Below are 19,539 nucleotides of genomic sequence, written 5' to 3'. Positions count from 1 at the left end.
CAGCAATAGCGTTTGCAAAACGGAGAGACGCTCTCTGTTTCATTCGATTCATGGTAGAACAGATCTCGGTACCAGCATTGAATACCTGTGTCAGGATGCTGAGGGAGGGCGACGCACGAGCGAAAGCCTTACTCTTATTAGCACTGCTGGATATGCATCAAAGCAAACCGATGAGGGTAAACATGAAAGAACCCGAAGAGTTAGAGCCCATGAGAAAGATAGACGAAATAAGAAGATTCTCGAACAAGGAGCTGAGACTCACTAAAGAATCTATGGGAGCATTGCCGAAGTCCAGTGAATACTGTGGACCGATTAAGAAGAAGTTGTACAGCTACGTATCCGGAGTCATAGGGATGGCGTATAACCCGTTCCTGAGTGAAGACATACGCGATTGCTTCTTCGATTACGAGCAAGCAGTGTTGCTAAGATTCTGGATGTCGAGAATCGTGACGATAAAGAGCGCTACTAATCCTCAGAATAAATTGGGATTGATCTTGGAGGAAGAGGTGACTGCACCTTCCGCACCAAAATCCGACAAAAGAGTGGAGTTTGGGTTGGGATTCTCGGATGAATTGCCGAGGACGAGCTTAATGGTGGTGTGGGAACTAATGAGGCCATCATGGTGTCCTAGTCCCAACGCTGACTCGATACTGCGAGCGACACAGGACGTGCAGAGGGAATTGAATGCAGACTGTAACCTGCGTGACCTTAACATCATATATAATGTGATGACAACGGCCTCTAGGAGCAACGGGGAAGATAAAGTGGAGTTGCCTGGCTGGGGACCAGAAGACTGGGTTAAACCTGGTAGCTGTCTGGCGGAAGTCTGTGGACTGGAGGGTCACGTTTGTGGAGGTCTGGACTGTGTGAAGACCCTGGAAAAGCAACAAAAGCAATTGACGGTATTGTTTGGAAACGTCGTGATGAAAGCAAGGACAGAAACGGAACTGATAGCGGATTGTCATGGAGGAACCGACGTGAATCTAGTGACTGCACTAGGATTCTCCAGCATGTTTGGTTCTTTAGAGTCACTATTGAATCTAGAGCAGAAACGTGAGATGGTTACAGCCATCAGTGTAGAAGTGTTCCCAGGAGTTCTGCAGACTGAGCAGAAATACATAGAAAAATGGAGGGAAGCGATCGAGACGGAAATGAATATCAGACACAGTGAGACTTATTGTAGACCATCAGGAGCCCGATATTTGGTTGGTTCAACATTGGCTCCAATGTGCAAGAGTAGATACCCTGTACATTTCGTAGCTGTGGACGTGAAGAGTACGAGAACGATCGTGGATCAAGCCTTCTCAGTACCAAAATGTGTGAGACTAACAAGAATGTCTGAAAAGTCATACGAGTTGTTATGTAAGATGTTCTCAGCAGTTCCAGAAAGAACCAAAGAAGAATTGGAGTCAATACTAGGAAAGAAGTTCATGGGATACGTGAGTGGGAACTTCAGTGACTTTGAGAGACAAAAACAGAGAGGATCAACCGTCACGGATTACAATACAGTAGACGAAAATGATGAAATCCACCGAGTGATGATGGAAATGGAACCGTTACTGGAAGCTTCGGGAAAACGTAATTGGAGGAGCATCATGTTGACACATGATGAGTTTCCTTGCCACTGCTTGTTACAGACTTGGTGGTATCCCAAGCGTAATAATCTGATGTTGATCTGGGACTCTGGAGAGCTGCTCTCCATGGGTTTACCGGACTCATCACAGCCCATAACAATAGTGATAGTGGGAGTTATGATGGCGATACGATGGCTGGAGGCTCATGTGAGAGAAAACAACAGACAGGAAGCGCCAACGAGAGAACAGTTGTAGAAGTTGGATTGTCTGAAAGACTTAGATCTTTTTGAAACAATGTGCAAAATTCTGAACATTCCGATGGAAGTAAAAAGGATATGGGCAAGAAAACGATTGATGCCATGGTTCAGAGCTGACATGACTGCATGGTTGTACGAGTATGCTAAGAAGCATATGTCAAAGCACGGCAGAGTGTACAGTGGATATCAGCTGGACATTGGAGCGGGAGCCTTCAAGCGAGCTTTCGTGACTCATCGGAATGCAGTGACCACCGCAGTGAAAAGAATCTCCAGGACAAGTGAACGTAGTGGAAAGGAGAAGGCGGAGATGTTGAAGGAAGATTTGGAGAGAAATGTGACGTTGTGTCTTCACAACAGCTTCTGCAGGAACAGAGAATCTAACGTGGATCCCCTACCTTGTTGTAAACAGAGAGTAGAAGAGCAGAAGTGTTGGAGGACTGCTTCCAACAGCGTCAGAATAGCCAACGATGTGTTACAAGACACAGAGACTGAGAGTGCGGAGTCAGTATCACAGGAGGAAGAAAGGGAACATTGATGAATGGCCAAAAGAACAAGAAGCAAAAAGAAAGAAAGAAAATTAGAAGAATTTAGAAGTTTTAGAACTTCTAAACGACAAAGAAAAGGAGAAACAAAGAAGTGTTGGAAAGAAGAAATTAAAACTCAGAATTGTTTTATGTGTGTGAAAAACTCAAGTGAGAAACCAAGCAACCAAGTTGTAATTGAAAACTGAAACATTTAGTTGAGTTTTGAGCATTGGAGAATTTGTTGCATTTATAAATTTGCATTTTGATTTTTAGTGAAGTGGCTTTAGAGACACTTATTATTTATTTAGAAAGGCTTAAGAGGAAGGTATATTTAAATATTCCAGCCTGCATGATCGTTTTTAATCACTTAGGAAGACTGATCACTTTGTGGTGACATGAAAGACTTGAGTAATCTCTTGAAAAGGGAGATTGTTGCATTGTTCTTTCTAACCACAGAGTTTCTTAGTTTTAATATTCAGGACAATAAAACAAGCAAAATTTCCGAAGGGAAGGAGCATAATAGGATAATTTTAGCTTGTTGGTTGGCAGGACTGTCCTGCAAACCAGCACCTTTTTAAATCTAAGAGAAAAAGTTTTAATCAGGACATTGACATTGGAGGTCAGAAAAGATGTTTTTATCTTAAGTCAAATCCTCAGTGTGCAGATTAATGAAGAAATTTGAAGGCTATAGTGATGTAGTATGATGCCATTTGTATTCTGCAGTGAGTCGATGTGACGTGGATAAAAGTGATTGCGTGCATTTTGTAAATTCTGTTCGATGACACTGTGCCGATTATACGAACATTGCGAGATTCAATGAGGACATTGACCGGACTGTCCGGGGAGTATGTGACATTCGACCAGAATGGCCAAAATGCAATCTCTGCGGAATTCGAATTTTTAGCAGCAAGCCTTCCGAGTTGGTGAATATTGAGAATTAAGAACGTTATTGGAACGATTGGCCAAACGGTGAGGGCTAGAATATTCTGGTATTTTAAAATTTCAAAAATTCGAATTATGACGTCATATTTCTGAGAAATGTCAGAAACGGCCATTTTGGCAAAAACGAGAAAGAAGAACACAACAACATTAGTTGCGCTGACGATAACTACGATAATCGTGATTGAAAAACAGCAGCAGATTACAGGAATAGCAGAGAACGTTCCGAGTTGCAACTATTGTGCCGCTACAATAGTTGCAAGGCCGTTGCGAACAACGGTAAAGGGTGAGAAACCAGCCTTCCGGATTAGGAAGAAATCAAGATTAACGAGCTTGATTCACTGGATTCAAGAATCCGGAAGGGTCTCGGGACTGAAACTTTTATTGACTCGTGTGAACTTTTAGCATCCTCTCATGTCCTGACTTGAATTTAATTGATATTTGGATTAGTTTTGACAAGGATGAGGAGCTAGGAGTTGGGGGGAAAGGGTTGATCCATCTTCGATGGAGATGATGATTTTTATCTACTGAACAAAAACAATAATTCAATAAATAGTAATAGCCCTGTTTTTAGGAGTGACCTCGTGGTCTGGGGATACTGAGACCCAGCCATGAGCTCACTATTTGCATGTAATTAAGTTAATTTGAGCGTTCTGGTCGAAGCCGGAGAACAGTAACGTTTTTGTCGACCCGATGTTAGAAAGACCACCGAAAGTACTGGCTTGGTAGAGACGATGAAAAGCATGCAAAGCTCTGTTTAGACGTTAGCCAGTCGTCTTAAGACTTAGTTTTGTTTTCCGTCGATATGTATCTTCCGGGCGAATGTTACAACTACGTGTCACAAATGGCATCGTACTACATCTCACTGCCTTCTAAATTTTTCACAAAATTTGCAACATAAGGAGTTTCCTAGATAAAATTTCTTCTCTGACTACTTACGTCATCTTGCCATAAAACTTCTTTTCGCTCTTTGTGATTAAAAAGTTTAGCACCAAGGTGGATCGTCCACCTGCATCCTTGCCAAGGTAGCACAAATGAGCGCTGTCACCTTGATCACCTGGAGTGTTCTAGGTCTTTTTATGACACAAAACATAAAACATATCATAACAATAACATAACACATAAACGTCACACATCTACACTATCACCTACAAACATAAAGCTTAATCCTAACCTAAAACTTGATCCTAATCTAAAACTTGACCCTAATTCCTATCAAGTTAACTTAATAAAAACCACTTATCGCCGAATGCAATTCCTAACATATACTCAGATATTGTTTTTTATGTAAGTAAACCTCTATGTCAGTTTCTGAAAATATCACATGTACAAGGGCGTACAACTCTCTCGGATGTAGCTTTCCTCTATTGGGATCATAGACTGGCAACGAGAGAGAGGTCGTGACGTGTCTTTATTTCAGAACGAAATTATAAAATTTACTCGTCACTTTAAATTGACCTTTCCTGATTCATCAAATTGCACGATAAGCTAGTTAAAATATCAAAACTCTTAATTTTCCCACTCGGATGTCACATCTGACATTGATTTCTGGCGCCATTCTGGTCGAATGTCACATGAAGTGTGAAAGCACAAGATAGTGCCCCTGACCTCTCTCTTGTGGTCTGGGGCACTTCATGCCAATCCAAATGACACCTCCATGTTCGCTCAGTTTCACCAATAATACTGCTAATCTTCAAAATCAAGAGATCGTACACCCCTAGTACTCGAATTAAAATTCGTTCTTTGACATTCATTCTCCGAAGTCATTCTGATCGAGTGGAATGGATCGTTATTTTGAGAAACTGGATCGTTATTTTTACCAAATTAAATTTCTAGCGATCAGTCGGTTCATTTTAATGTCTTATTTTTAATTTCGCTTTTAATCGCCAACATGTTTGACCTCGAAACTTTCCGAATTTTGAACGACGAATTGAAATACGAGCTGTATAAAGACTTGGTCGAAAATGTTACTTATTTTAAACGAATTATCGAAAACTTAACTGTATCAACGAAAGAGGAAGAAAGAGGAAACAAATTTATTGATCTAGAAAATTTTAAAAACACGGGCAATTCGAAAATTACAGAAAACAAATTTGAAAATGAATGGAGCAAGATTGGACCAAGAAATCAAAATACAAGCAACCAATATTCAAGAAGAAAAATTAGACCAACAACGAAAACAGTTATTTTTACCACGAGAAGGAGAATATTCTGGCCTATTACTGGGAGACTCAATTGTTAACAGAATCAATGGGGAACAAATATCGGATAATGTGTTGGCGAGAGGATTTGGTGGGCACAAAATTTCTGAAACAGAATGGTTCGATTCAGAATGTCAGCAATTGTTGACTAAGAAACAGAATTCACTCAGATCATATTGCAGTCAAAGCACAAGCGATAATTGGTCAAAGTACCAGTTTTTACGTAATCAAATGAGCCAATTGATTAGAAGTAAACAACTCGATCATTCAAAAAATTGTTTTTCACTTCTCAGCACTATCCAACAAAAATGGAAATATATTAACCAAGTTAGAGGTACATGTTCTGGCAATAATCGAATTACAGTTCTACGAAATTCCTTTAGTGAAATGATAACCCAAGACAAAAAAATTGCCAATCATTTAAATTATATTTTTTCAAACTTAGGCGAATTTTTCGGCGCTAAAAAGCCTCCGAATTACAACAAATTTGCCTCTGAATCTGCACCTTTCCATTTTCAACACATTACAGTGAAGCAATGCTTTGATATAGTTCGAAAAATCAATGTTAGAAAACCTCTCGGAACTTGTACCGTACCTGCTTGGGCAATCATTGACGGTCAATCAGTTATAGTTCCACATTTAACTTTTGTCATAAATACTTGCTTAGATGAGAACATTTTCCCGATCGAACTGAAAAAAGCAAACGTAACCCCTTTGTTTAAAAAAGATGACCCAATGGATGCAAAAAATTATCGGCCAATATCAATAACTTGTGCTTTTTCTAAAGTTTTTGAAAAAATTTTACATGCCCAAATAACGGAACATCTTGACAAATTTCAAATAATGACACCATTTCAACTCGGATTTCGCAAAAACATTTCCACGCAAGATGCTCTTGTTTATGTGACAGAAAGTATTCGAAATCAAATAGATTCAAAAAAAATCGTACATGCAGCTTTATTAGATCTGTCCAAGGCTTTTGATTCTATTTCGCATGAAGTTTTAATTGAAAAAATGCTTTCTCTCGTTTTTTCAAATGGAGCAATTGCTTTAATTGCTAGCTTCCTAAACAAACGTATTCAAAGAGTAAACGTCAATGGAATTTTTTCAGACTGGATTGAAATAAAACGAGGTGTCCCACAAGGAACGGTACTTGGTCCGTTGTTGTTCAATTTATATGTTAATGACATACAAGAGCGATTATATGAAGGTTGTACTTTAGTTCAATATGCTGACGACTGTATGTTTTTTTCATCTTCTATAATTTCTGAGGATGCTTTGAATCGATTGCAAAAATCACTCAATAATCTAACGGTATTTTTTGCAGAGAACCAATTGAATCTGAATGCATCTAAATCGGAATTTATAACATTTTGTCAAAAAAATGATAGCAAAAATGTGGATTTTGATAAACAAGTAATTAGTGGGCATTATGTAGCCAAAAAATCAGAATGCAAATATTTAGGCATAATTCTTGATTCAAGTTTATCTTTTCATGCTCAAATCAAAACAATTCTCCAAAAAGTGGCCCAAGGGATTAAAACTATTGATACAATTGGACAACAACTGCCGACATTATCATTAGTTGCCTTGCTTCATTGTCTAGTTTTATCACATTTAGATTATTCAGCAATTTTTTTACAACAAATTAATGCTACTTTTTAGGTAATCAAAAGGTCAAAAGTATCATAGTAACCGAGGTTACAGTCATGAGTCCCTTCATCATGTATTCCAGTCAAAATCCTTGGTGCTATCTCCAAGAGAAATACTTTGATGCTATCTCTAGAGAAACAGTTGAACTGGGCGCTAAAAAGAACATATTTCAGATCGAAATTTAAATCTTCTTCCCTTCTTCGCATTAGCAAATCATTCATTGGAATCGAGAAAAGAATTGAGTTAAAGTGTATAACATACTTATACCAAAATCTTACAAACAAAAAAAAGGCTTTTGAAAATACACTGAGACTACCGACTGCCAATTATAGGCTCAATGAAAGAACGAAACAAATTATTTTTGACAAACATTGTTCGACTGCTTCTCTACAAAAATCATTTTTTCATTTGACTTCTAAAAAATGGAATTCACTGCCCATAATTTTGCGCAATTTAGAAAAATCGAAAACAGAATTCAAGAAAAAATTGAAAGAATTTTACGTGAGTGAATTTAGAAACAATCCTATATGAAAATCTGTCCGATGTACTTCAAATTCAAAAAAAATCGTACATGCAGCTTTATTAGATCTGTCCAAGGCTTTTGATTCTATTTCGCATGAAGTTTTAATTGAAAAAATGCTTTCTCTCGGTTTTTCAAATGGAGCAATTGCTTTAATTGCTAGCTTCCTAAACAAACGTATTCAAAAAGTAAACGTCAATGGAATTTTGTTCAGACTGGATTGAAATAAAACGAGGTGTCGCTGAATCCTCATACCGTGAGGAAGAGACAAAATTTACAGACTCTTCTGGAAGAGCATCCTCTGGTGGACAAGGAGATAATTCTTTGGCACGACGTATTGAATAACAGTTTGTCGAAACACCGAACCAATGCCAACACGCTTTATCCTCTGGACGATTTAATTTCGTATTTGCAATCAAAGCGACATCGGTTTAAGGCGATTATATATTGCAGAAGAACCAGAACGACAGATATCTTTGATTCTCTGATGCGTACAGGGATCTTGATAGTCCCATCAACGAAATTGATCTCGAGAGGCAAGAGGCAGGATCCCGCTTTGGTGAGACAATACCTGGAAGTTCATCAATCGAGTGAACTTGAGTTGAAGTCATTGCGAGTTGTGCTGACACATAGAGAGAACTTGCCCGGGATATTCTCAAAGATAAGAGCGCGGACTCAGAAACCATCACAAGGACGACGCAAGGCGAAGGCACGCAGAGAGGAAACAACGACTGACGTCTCTCTACCATCGGCTGAAAGGGCGCGGATTGGGTAAGTGAATCTACTGTGTGAATTATCCTGCTGAGTGCCGCATGAGTTTAAGTGCTCGTGGCCTGCAGGATAATGACCGCCGTAATTTTGCCCCCACCGATGCTGAGATGGATACTCAGGAAAAAACAAACTTGGAAATTAGTTTTGAATTACCTGAAGTATTCAAATAAATTAAACAACAATTTCTATCGATTGAAGTTTTTACGGAAATGTCAAAGCAATGACATAATACCAGATTTTTTGAGATTTCGGGTGCCAGAAAATGGGGTTTTTTTGGACCAAGCGGTGCATAGCTTTCAATTAAAACTCCTAAGAACAGAGGTAAATCAGGCAAGGTCAGAAGAGAAGAAGATAGAGGATGATCTAGCTAAGGCAAGAGAGGTAGTGCGGAGAGGGATAGATGAACAATGGTGGCCCTCAATAGCATTTTATCTAAAGCTCCAGGCTAGAATTGCTATCCACGACATCAAGGATAGACATGAAAAGAAGTTAAAAAAGCTAGCAGAGCGGCAGGACAGACCGTTAATGAAAGTGAATGACAAATCAGTCAGAGCACTAGATGGCATTGAGCTACCCAAGTGGGTTCATGAAGTGTTAGGTTTTGGCCCAAAGCACCCGGTGAGGGATCATTTCAATGAACTTCACTTTCTTGATAATTTTTTATCTGAGCATAAATCGCAAAAGGTACCAGGTGAAAAATTATGTGAAATTGAAGCAGCTGCAAAATCATACGCTAAACGTGTGCGGCAATCACCGTCGGATAGAGGGATTGAGAAAGCCAGGAAGTATTTGAAGGACAATGGTCTCTTGGCAGTCCCATTCGATAAAGGTGTTGGCTTCTGTGTAATGAAGAAAACGACATATGAGGCTAAACTAACTGAGCTGCTGCAATCGGAACAATTTAGCGAAAAACCAGGTTTAACTGATAGTGTTGTTATGAAAATTGAGAAAGACATCAACAAAGAACTGTTGGCCATGAAAAAGAAAGATGAGATCGATGAGGCACTGTATAGTAGGCTTAGGTCCACGGGAGGGCAGCCAGCTCGATTATATGGATTGGCTAAAGTACATAAGAAAGGAACCCCTCTCCGTCCCGTACTGTCACTGCCAGGGAGCTCATATGAACATCTAAATAAAACTTTGGCCAAATTTTTTTGACAACATTGAGGGGGCAAACATTGAGACAAACACACAAATGGCTCGGGAGATCATAGAGAACATAGATCTAGACTATAATGAGAGTATTATCTCCCTGGATGTCAAAAGTTTGTACACTAATGTCCCACTAAAGGAGGCAATAGATATAGCACTGAGGAAACTATACGAACAAACTAGTCCTCCTAAACTGGCACGCGGAACTATGAAGAAATTGTTGAACATGGCTGGGCTGTAAGTAAGGTGCACTTCAAATGCAATGGTTTATGGTACGTACAAAAGGATGGGTTGGCAATGGGTGCATCCCTTGCTGTCATTCTTGCCAATTTATGGCTAAAGGAGTACGAATATGCATTAATGAAGGAAGTACCTGCGTTGACGCAGCTAAATGAAAACCGGAATGGCCTATGCCCTGATTGCGAGCGGAGGGTAACATAAAGAAGTAAGGGGATCGAATGCGAAGCTTGTTTAAATTGGTACCATTTAAAGTGTAGTAATGTATCCGACAAAGAATAGGAGCAAATCTCAGAAATTGTTTGGTATTGTAAGAGATGTAAAGAGCAGCGAGATCAAGAAAAACCAACAGAAAATGTCTAAGCGTTCCTAAGATATGTAGATGATATTGTGAGGACGGTAAAGGGGGATCCAGATATAGTGTTAAAAGCAGCTAATGAGCTCCACCCCAACTTACAATTCACTATCGAAAATCCGGATTCGAACGGAGACTTAGCCTTTCTAGATTTGAACATTAATGTGGACTCACGAAAAAAGGTAACATGTGGATGGTATCAAAAACCAACGGATACGGGGACTATCCTTATCTTCAGAAGCTGCGCTCCATTACAATAAAACATATAAACGCAATGTAGTTGAGGGTACTGTTCATCGGATTTTTGAAGTACATCAACATGGGAAAACTTTGACAAGGCAATGAAGATTAAAAAAGAACAATGGGTGGATAATCAATACCCTGAAAAATGGTCAGATGGTGTCGTATTAAGAACGTTGAATAAGATCATCGACCGAAAAACTGACACAAGAACAACGGTAACATCAGTCAAGGAAGATCCTTTAAAGGTCAGTGCACCCATTATAACATTACAATACCGGGGTAATGCATCAGAGTGGTTTGCTGCCAAACTGCGTCAAAACGCCGGAGCCCCAGTGATATTTACTACGAGAAAGCTCAAGACTTGCCTACCGTCCCTTAAATCTCCCTTTGCGAAAGATTTGAAATCCAGAGTGGTCTACAAGCTCACATGTAGTGGATGTAATTCCACCTATGTTGGACAAACGGTCCGGCATTTGACCACGCGGATTGAAGAGCATCACAAGGAAGATTCGCCAGTAGGGCAACATTTGAGAGAATGTGACAGGGATGGTAAGAGCGCTGAGCTTAAGTCCGAGATTATAGATCAATCAAGTAACATACAGAAACTCCTCACTCTGGAGGCCTTACATATTTGGAAAGAACGCCCCAGAATTAACACGCGCGAGGAGTTCAGGAGCAGGGAGCTGACATTAAAATTATAGTACATGTTTAAACATGACTAAAATTGCAATTTTTGAAAAAATAAACTGACATGTCAGTTTGGATAAAACATCAAATCGAAAAATTATGACTCAAGTAACAAAAAAAGTAAGCAAATTGTCATAATCGATGAAATAATGATTACGTAATAACAGATGTAAGAATGTGATTGGTTAAAAATTTCTAACATGTTCTTTTTGAATTTCATACATGATCTTTGATCATTTTATTGTAAATAAAAATTTTTATATCCTGACGATGCACAAAATGTGCGAAAACGTTTGAATTAACAATTTTAAAAAATTCTTAATCCAAATGTACTAATACAAATAGGTGGCGTGATTTCCGTTTTTGCTAGTTATATATGATTTAATTCAGTTTAATTTTTCACACATTGCTTGAAAGAGAAACTGTATATACTCTGTATATACGCTGTATAATTGGACTATCTGTAAAATTGTTTGTAACGTTTTATTACCAGCTTGTTCCTAATTCTTAAATCTTTATTTTTCTATAGTATCCAAAACTTCATATACTTTAATCAACCAATTTCCGAACTGTAACCGATTTTGTTTTTTTTTGTTTTGTTTATATCTTGTTTTCTGATGTTTTGTTTTTGTTTGATGTAACCAATGAATTTATAACCAATTTTATTATTTACACTTTGCTACACTGATGCCTCGGCTCTTTATTGTATAGTAATTCAAGTGTTCTTTCTTCTTCTTCTACTGTACTGAAATTGAGTCAGGTAGCGTTTCATCGGCGGCTTGATTATATGATTAGTAGCGAAGATGATCACTTGCGTATCTGCAGGAAATCTTTAAAATTGGCCAATTTCAGATCAAATTTTTTATGGATTCGAATAAAAAGAAAGAAGGTACTGTGTTGAAGAGAAGCAACTTGGTCGTTGTAGAATCAAGCGCGGGTAGAACCGGCTTCTCTGATCGGCGAGATGATTTAGATAGCCCCATATCACAACCTGATGCCAAAAAAAGCAAAACCACAAACCGATTCGATACGCTTTTCGGAAGAGTGGATGAAGAAACAGAAAATTCTAAAAAACCAAAAAACAAGTCTTTGAATTTTCTGAAGCCATCCAAATTAGAATCAAATGCGTCAAGTTTGTTTCTCTCAGTCCAGCAAAATAATAATGATGTGACCACAGTCGACCAGAATTCTACAAACCCGTCCGAGAAGTTCCTTTCTCTAACAAGGTTATCTACTGTTAGTATATCCAAAGCTTCTACAGTTGATTCAGAATCAGCTAAAAACGAAGAGAACGGAGATGAGCTCTCAACCCTATCAGGTAGCACTAGCGAAACAAAAGTGAATGTAGGTGAATCAACGACCATAGGTAGTACAGATATCACGCTGAAGGAGATCGACGCCTCAAAGTCTGGAAAACTGGGAACTACTGGTCATGTTTTCGGAGGATTCTCCACTACTTCAACGTTCACTTTTGGCCAAAATCTTGATAGCAGGGCCACAACATTATCCACAGAAAATGATTTGTCACAGAACAAGAAAGATGAAGCTGATATTACTAGTAAAGCATTTGGTGACTGTGTAAAGCCTCCGCCAATGCTGTTTGGAGAAAAAAATGGACACGTTGACTCTGAAATCAGCTCGAAAATCATACCTCAAAGTCATTGCAAAACCGGCGAAGAAAATGAGCTTACCGTATTTCAAATGAGCGCTAAATTGTTTCAATATGACTCAGAGGTGAAAAATTGGAAGGAAAGAGGTCAAGGTATCTTGAAAGTGAACGAGGAATCGAAGGACAAAGATAGCAATGTACCGGCTTCTGTCAGAGTCGTGATGCGTACTAATGCTACATTTCAACTGATCTTAAACTGCAAATTGTTTGCCGGTCAAATAATTGAAAAAGCATCTGAGAAGGCTATCAAGCTGAGCTCGCTGACCGAAAATCAGAGTGGGATGACTCTTTATACAATCAAAGGCAATCCTCAGAGTATCGACAGCTTATATAGTCTATTGCATATGCGAGCTGCTCTACAAAAAGACAAAGGTTGTTCACAAAACGATAACGGAGATTTCAAGAACGAAATTAAATAATTTATAATTCACCCTTTGCTTCAGTCTGAAAACAGAGTTGTATCTGTATTTAAGTTTTCAGGTTGGCTACATCTGTAATAGATTGTTACCAAGTTAGCGTAATTTAAATGACTTCTGTGGTCGTTTTTCTGCCGTTGAAATTTTTTAAAACAAGTTTTCTCGAAACACGCTTTTTTTGTAAACTTGATTATGCCATTATGCCTGCGATTAGCAAGTGTCATCAAACCGGAACATGTACTCTTATATTTAGAGCAACAGAATCAGTTGTTTACTTTATTTATAATTAAATTTCAATTATTAAATTACAGAAGGGACCCTTCCGTTTAGTTTAGGTCAATGCACAAGCTGGATAGGGCCATACCAGCGTTATACAAATGCAAATATTTATATATCAGCAAACTGTATCATTTTATCATTGAAGCCATATATCACCATTAAATGCATTGTCGTAATATTAATTTATCTCAGCCGTCCTCCCTCTACAATAGCGCTCATTGAATTGTCGATAAATTGAACTGTGCTCTGCAACAAAGTGTTCTTAACAACTCAGAAGAGCGAAGCTTATTTTAGTTCTTATGTAGTTTATCGTTTCTGGGTAGCTTTCTTGTCTCTTTTCACTTAGTGTTTCGGCTAATCGCTGCATCGTCCGCGTGGCTGTTGGAGCAGCCCCACCGGTGCATCCGAAAATCAGTGGGCAGTAACTACTCTACTCAGCGATTAAAATTCTTTATTGTTCCCATTCGTATCTTGAGCAAATACTATCTCTGAATTCTGAATTATTCAGGTTGAGTGTGTATCTGCGTAGTGGTAAAGTTAGAGGCTCCCTTTTCAGAGGCCATGTCGATTTCATATTTGTCAGCTTCATGTAAGGTGCTTATGAATTTTCTTTCATTTCGGTTTAATCTATCAGTTATCTATTTCTATGATTTTCGTACAAGTTTTTTCTTGCTGTGTTTTTGTTGTAACAGGATCTTGAGAATCCAGTACTAAAGATGTTTCCTTAGACCATTCTAGATAGGTTTCTCGGTCGGAAGGCAGCTGGATGTTAAGGCCGTACATTTCAAAAGATATCTCACGGAACTGGGGGTTTAATGTGTCTTTACCGACTAGGTTCAGTACTAGTTGTTCTTTGATAATCTTTTCACATGTTTCTAAATTTTCCATACAGTTGGGCGTTGTCCTGGTTAGAAATTAAAGGTTTTCTTGAACTCCTTTAGTATAGTAGGCATTAACGTTTTGAGGGGATTTTTAAGCGGTTTTAAGCTCGATCTTTTTACATTCAGATTCTGTTCCTACAACAGAAGCAAGCACTCGGGTGCCTGTTTTCACAATGATTCTTGTATTTTTGAAGTTTTTTTCAGCTTCATCGAATTTTTCATCCTTGACTATGAGTTGGCATTTGGATGCTTTAACATGATAGCCAAAAATTTTACCTAGTGATACAATTTATTCGAGGACGGTTCGTAAAATACCTAATTTACCGTCGCGTACCATTTCTGGGTTACGTTGTCTTCTGATAAAAGTTTTATGAGGGGTGTTATGGCTAGACCGTACACGGCCATTGCTACCGGATCCCCCTGGGTTGTCCCTTCTTGAGCGTTGGCAGGTATTTTCGATGTTTTTTTAATAACAGCTTTCGATTCAGCGGGTTGAAAGCGTTTTCGGCACCTATCAGTAAAACAACACCGACGACGTTTTGATGTTTTTATCTCTCAGCGTGTGGATCGCATATTCAGTGCCCATTTTTGTCCTAGACAGTTGGTAGTTTGAACCGAGCGACATCAGTTCGTTTTTTAGGCATTTGGCGAATGTTCGTCCTATGATCCTACGCATAACTTCTATGCCTATGAGTCTTACTTCTCGGTTCTTATCTAAGGGTATTAATCTACATGAGTCATATGGTTCCATTAGTTCTGGTTTAAGTTCTTCGGTAGCCAATTAGGTTTTGGCAATTTTAGTTATTGTTTTTGAATTCGCAACTGATTGTTGTCCGAAGTGTGTTAGAATACGTCTCCGTTCATTTACATCAGATAGTCCATGGGATCCGTGCGTTGAGCTTGATATTTTACCAGTATTCAATAGTTGGTTGAACTGTTGTGCTTCAGGCTCAGTTTTTCTTTTTCGTCTATTTCCTTTTGTCAAGCTCATTTGCTGCGCCTTCCCTTCGTTATATTGGTCATCCAGGTCTGCCTCCTGTCATTACTTAAGTCGCCTTGCTGTTGTTTGAGATGAAGATCCGTCGTTCTCGGACTTCGCTTTGCACAGTAGTAAGCGTAGAAAGATCATTGGTGCGTGCTTTGCGATGGTATTTTTGTGGTTTTCTTTCAGGATGTTCAGAGTTCGATTGAGCGTCTCATTGAAGTTATAGCCAACTTTAATTTTTGATGAGATCATGAAAACCGTTTTCCAGTGGAACACCTGGATGAATATTTTCCTTGTGGTTTCTATGAGCTCTGTACATGGGTTTGACCATGGGTCTTGTTGTTACAGGTTCTATAGCGGAGGGTTCTCTTGATTTTGCGAGTGTAAGCTAAAGTAAGGGTGAGGGTGGAGTTGGGGTAGCGTGGTTGTAGCTAGGGTTGTGGATTTGCATTCATGTGTGTCGTTAGCTGAATGAATATGGGAGATGCAGCGATGACAGCTAAAATCGTCATAGTGATGTGAGAAGGACGGAGGTGTCAAGTGAGCGAGAGAATTTATATATTAAATTGCAAGAAATTTAGTTAAGAAATCTTTACCGTAGAACGAGAAATGGATGTGATCATGACAGAACATTTGTCGTGTTAGATTTAGATTGAAGTGAGACCATAAGTGTATGTAGATGTACAAATCTATCTATAAAATTAAACAGCACATGATTATGAATGTAAATTCTGCGATTTTGCAGTTCTGAATTGTTTTAGGGATGATCAGTGTCTGGGGCGTAAACTTGTTAGTGACGAGGTTAATCAGGGTTTTACACTGCTGTTCTAAATCTTGCAGATGCAGCCTGTTATTGTATCCAGCAACTATTGTTACTTAATTGGGCGCTCAGGTATTTTCGATGTTTTTTAATAACAGCTTTCGATTTAGCGGGTTGAAAGCGTTTACGGTACCTATCAGTAAAACAGCACCGACGAGGTTTTGCTGGTTTTTTCTCTCAGCGTGTTGATCGCATATTCAGTGCCCATTTTTGTCCTAGACAGTTAGTAGTTCGAACCGAGCGACATGAGTTCGTTTTTTAGGCATTTGGCGAATGTTCGTCCTATGATCCTACGCATAACTTGTATGCCTATGAGTGTTTTTCCTGGGTTCTTATCTAAGGGTATTAATCTACATGCGTCATATGGAACCATTAGTTCCGGTTTAAATTCTTCGGTAGCCAATAAGTTTTTGGCAATTTTAGTAATTGTTTTTGAATTCGCAACTGATTGTTGTCCGAAGTGTGTTAGAATACGTCTCCATTCATTTACATCAGATAGTCCAAAAGATTCGTGCGTTGAGCTTGACATTCACCAGTAATCAATAGTTGGTTAAACTGTTGTGCTTCAGGCTCAGTTTTTCTTTTTCGTCTATTTCCTTTTGTCAAGCTCATTTGCTGCGCCTTCCCTTCGTTATATTGATCATCTAAGTCTCCGTCCTGTCATTACTTAAGTCGCCTTGCTATTGCTTTAGACGAAGATCCGTCGTTCTCGGACTTCGCTTTGCACAGTAGTAACCGTAGAAAGATCATTGGTGCGTGCATTGCGATGGTATTTTTGTTGGTTTCTTTTAGGATGTTCAGAGTTCGATTGAGCGTTTCAATGAAGTTATAGCCAACTTTATTTTTAGATGAGATCATGAAAACCGTTTTCCAGTGGAAAACTTGGATGAATATTTTCCTTGTGTTTTCGATGAGCTCTGTACAGTGGTTTGACCATGGGTCTTGAGTTGTTACAGGTTCTATAGCGGAGGGTTCTCTTGATTTTGTGAGTGTAGGCTAGTGTAAGGGTGAGGGTGGAGTTGGGGTAGCGTGGTTGTTGCTAGGGTCGTGGGATTGCATTCATGTGTGTCGTTAGCTGAGTGAAGTGAGAAGGACGGAGGTGTCAAGTGAGCGAGAGAATTTATAAATTAAATTGCAAGAAAATTGGTTAAGAAATCCTTACCGTAGAACGAGAAATGGATGCCATCATGACAGAACGTTTGTTGTGTTAGATTTAGGTTGAAGTGAGACCATAAGTGTATGTAGATGTACAAATCTATCTATAAAATTAAACAGCACATGATTATAAATATTAATTCTGCGATTTTGCAGTTCTGAATTGTTTTGGGGATGATCAGTGTCTGGGGCTGAAACTTGTTAGTGACGAGGTTAATCAGGTTTTTACACTGCTGTTCTAAATCTTGCAGTTGCCGCCTGTTATTGTATCCAGCAACTATTGTTACTCTATTTGGGCGCTTAGGTCTTTTCGATATTTTTTAATAACAGCTTTTGATTTAGCGGGTTGAAAGCGTTTTCGGTACCTATCAGTAAAACAGCACCGACGATGTTTTGCTGTTTTTATCTTTCAGCGTGTGGATCGCATATTCAATGCGCATTTTTGTCCTAGACAGTTAGTAGTTCGAACCGAGCGACATGAGTATGTTTTTTAGGCATATGGCGAATGTTCGTCCTATGATCCTACGCATAACTTCTATGCCTATGAGTGTTTTTCCTGGGTTCTTATCCAAGGGTATTAATCCACATCCGTCATATGGTTCCATTAGTTCCGGTTTAAATTCTTCGGTAGCCAATTAGTTTTTGGCAATTTTAGTTATTGTTTTTGAATTCGCAACTGATTGTTGTCCGAAGTGTGTTAGAATACGTCTCCATTCATTTACATCAGATAGTCCATGAGATCCGTGCGTTGAGCTTGATATTTTACCAGTAATCAATAGTTGGTTGAACTGTTGTGCGTCAGGCTCAGTTTTTCTTTTTCGTTTTTTTCCTTTTGTCGAGCTCATTTGCTGCGCCTTCCCTTCGTTATATTGGTCATCTAAGTCTCCGTCCTGTCATTACTTAACTCGCCTTGCTATTGTTTTAGATGAAGATCCGTCGTTCTCGGACTTCGCTTTGCACCGTAGTAAGCGTAGAAAGATCATTGTTGCGTGCATTGCGATGGTATTTTTGTAGGTTTTTTTAGGATGTTCAGAGTTCGATTGAGCGTTTCAATGAAGTTATAGCCAACTTTATTTTTAGATGAGATCATGAAAACCGTTTTCCAGTGGAAAACTTGGATGAATATTTTCCCTGTGGTTTCTATGAGCTCTGTATAGTGGTTTGACCATGGGACTTGAGTTGTTACAGGTTCTATATCGGAGGGTTCTATTGATTTTGTGAGTGTAGGCTAGTGTAAGGGTGAGGGTGGAGTTGGGGTAGCGTGGTTGTAGCTAGGGTTGTATGATAGCATTCATGGGTGTAGTTAGCTGGGTGAATATGGGAGGTGCAGCGGTGACAGCTAAAATCGTCATAGTGATGTGAGAAGGACGGAGGTGTCAAGTGAGCGAGAGAATTTATAAATTAAATTGCAAGAAAATTGGTTAAGAAATCCTTACCGTAGAACGAGAAATGGATGCCATCATGACAGAACGTTTGACGTGTTAGATTTAGGTTGAAGTGAGACCATAAGTGTATGTAGATGTACAAATCTATCTATAAAATTAAACAGCACATGATTATAAATATAAATTTTGCGATTTTGCAGTTCTGAATTGTTTTGGGGTTGATCAGTGTCTGGGACTGAAACTTGTTAGTGACGAGGTTAATCAGGGTTTTACACTGCTGTTCTAAATCTTGCAGTTGCAGCCTGTTATTGTATCCAGAGACTATTGTTACTCTATTTGGGCGCTTAGGTTTTTTTGATATTTTTTAATAACAGCTTTTGATTTAGCGGGTTGAAAGCGTTTTCGGTACCTATCAGTAAAACAGCACCGACGAGGTTTTGCTGTTTTTATCTCTCAGCGTGTGGGTCGCATATTCAATGCGCATTTTTGTCCTAGACAGTTGGTAGTTTGAACCGAGAGACATGAGTTCGTTTTTTAGGCATTTGGCGAATGTTCGTCCTATGATCCTACGCATAACTTCTATGCCTATGAGTCTTACTCCTGGGTTCTTATCTAAGGGTATTTATCTATATGCGTCATATGGTTCCATTAGTTCTGGTTTAATTTCTTCGGTAGCAAATTTTTGGCAGTTTTAGTTAATGTTTTTGAATTCGCAACTGATTGTTGTCCGACGTGTGTTAGAATACGTCTCCATTCGTTTACATCAGATAGTCCATGAGATCCGTGCGTTGTGCTCGATGTTTTACCAGTATTCAATAGTTGGTTGAACTGTTGTG

The 19,539-nt window shown here is 38.9% G+C and overlaps 2 protein-coding genes across 2 annotated transcripts in view; both read left to right on the top strand.

The window, feature by feature from the left end:
• The window catches only part of LOC134846098 (uncharacterized), a 464,945-nt gene that overhangs the window by 411,660 nt on the left and 33,746 nt on the right, over nucleotides 1-19,539 (top strand). The window lies entirely within an intron of this gene.
• LOC134845850 (uncharacterized) lies at nucleotides 11,970-13,689 on the top strand. The gene has a single exon (XM_063862949.1). The coding sequence runs from the start codon at nucleotides 11,978-11,980 to the stop codon at nucleotides 13,199-13,201; it is 1,224 nt and encodes a 407-aa protein (XP_063719019.1). The 5' UTR covers nucleotides 11,970-11,977; the 3' UTR covers nucleotides 13,202-13,689.

This window comes from Symsagittifera roscoffensis, chromosome 5 (assembly GCF_963678635.1).
Source record: "Symsagittifera roscoffensis chromosome 5, txSymRosc1.1, whole genome shotgun sequence".
In the NCBI taxonomy this organism is placed as follows: Eukaryota; Metazoa; Xenacoelomorpha; order Acoela; family Convolutidae; genus Symsagittifera; species Symsagittifera roscoffensis.
This window is presented reverse-complemented; position numbering and strand designations above follow the sequence as displayed.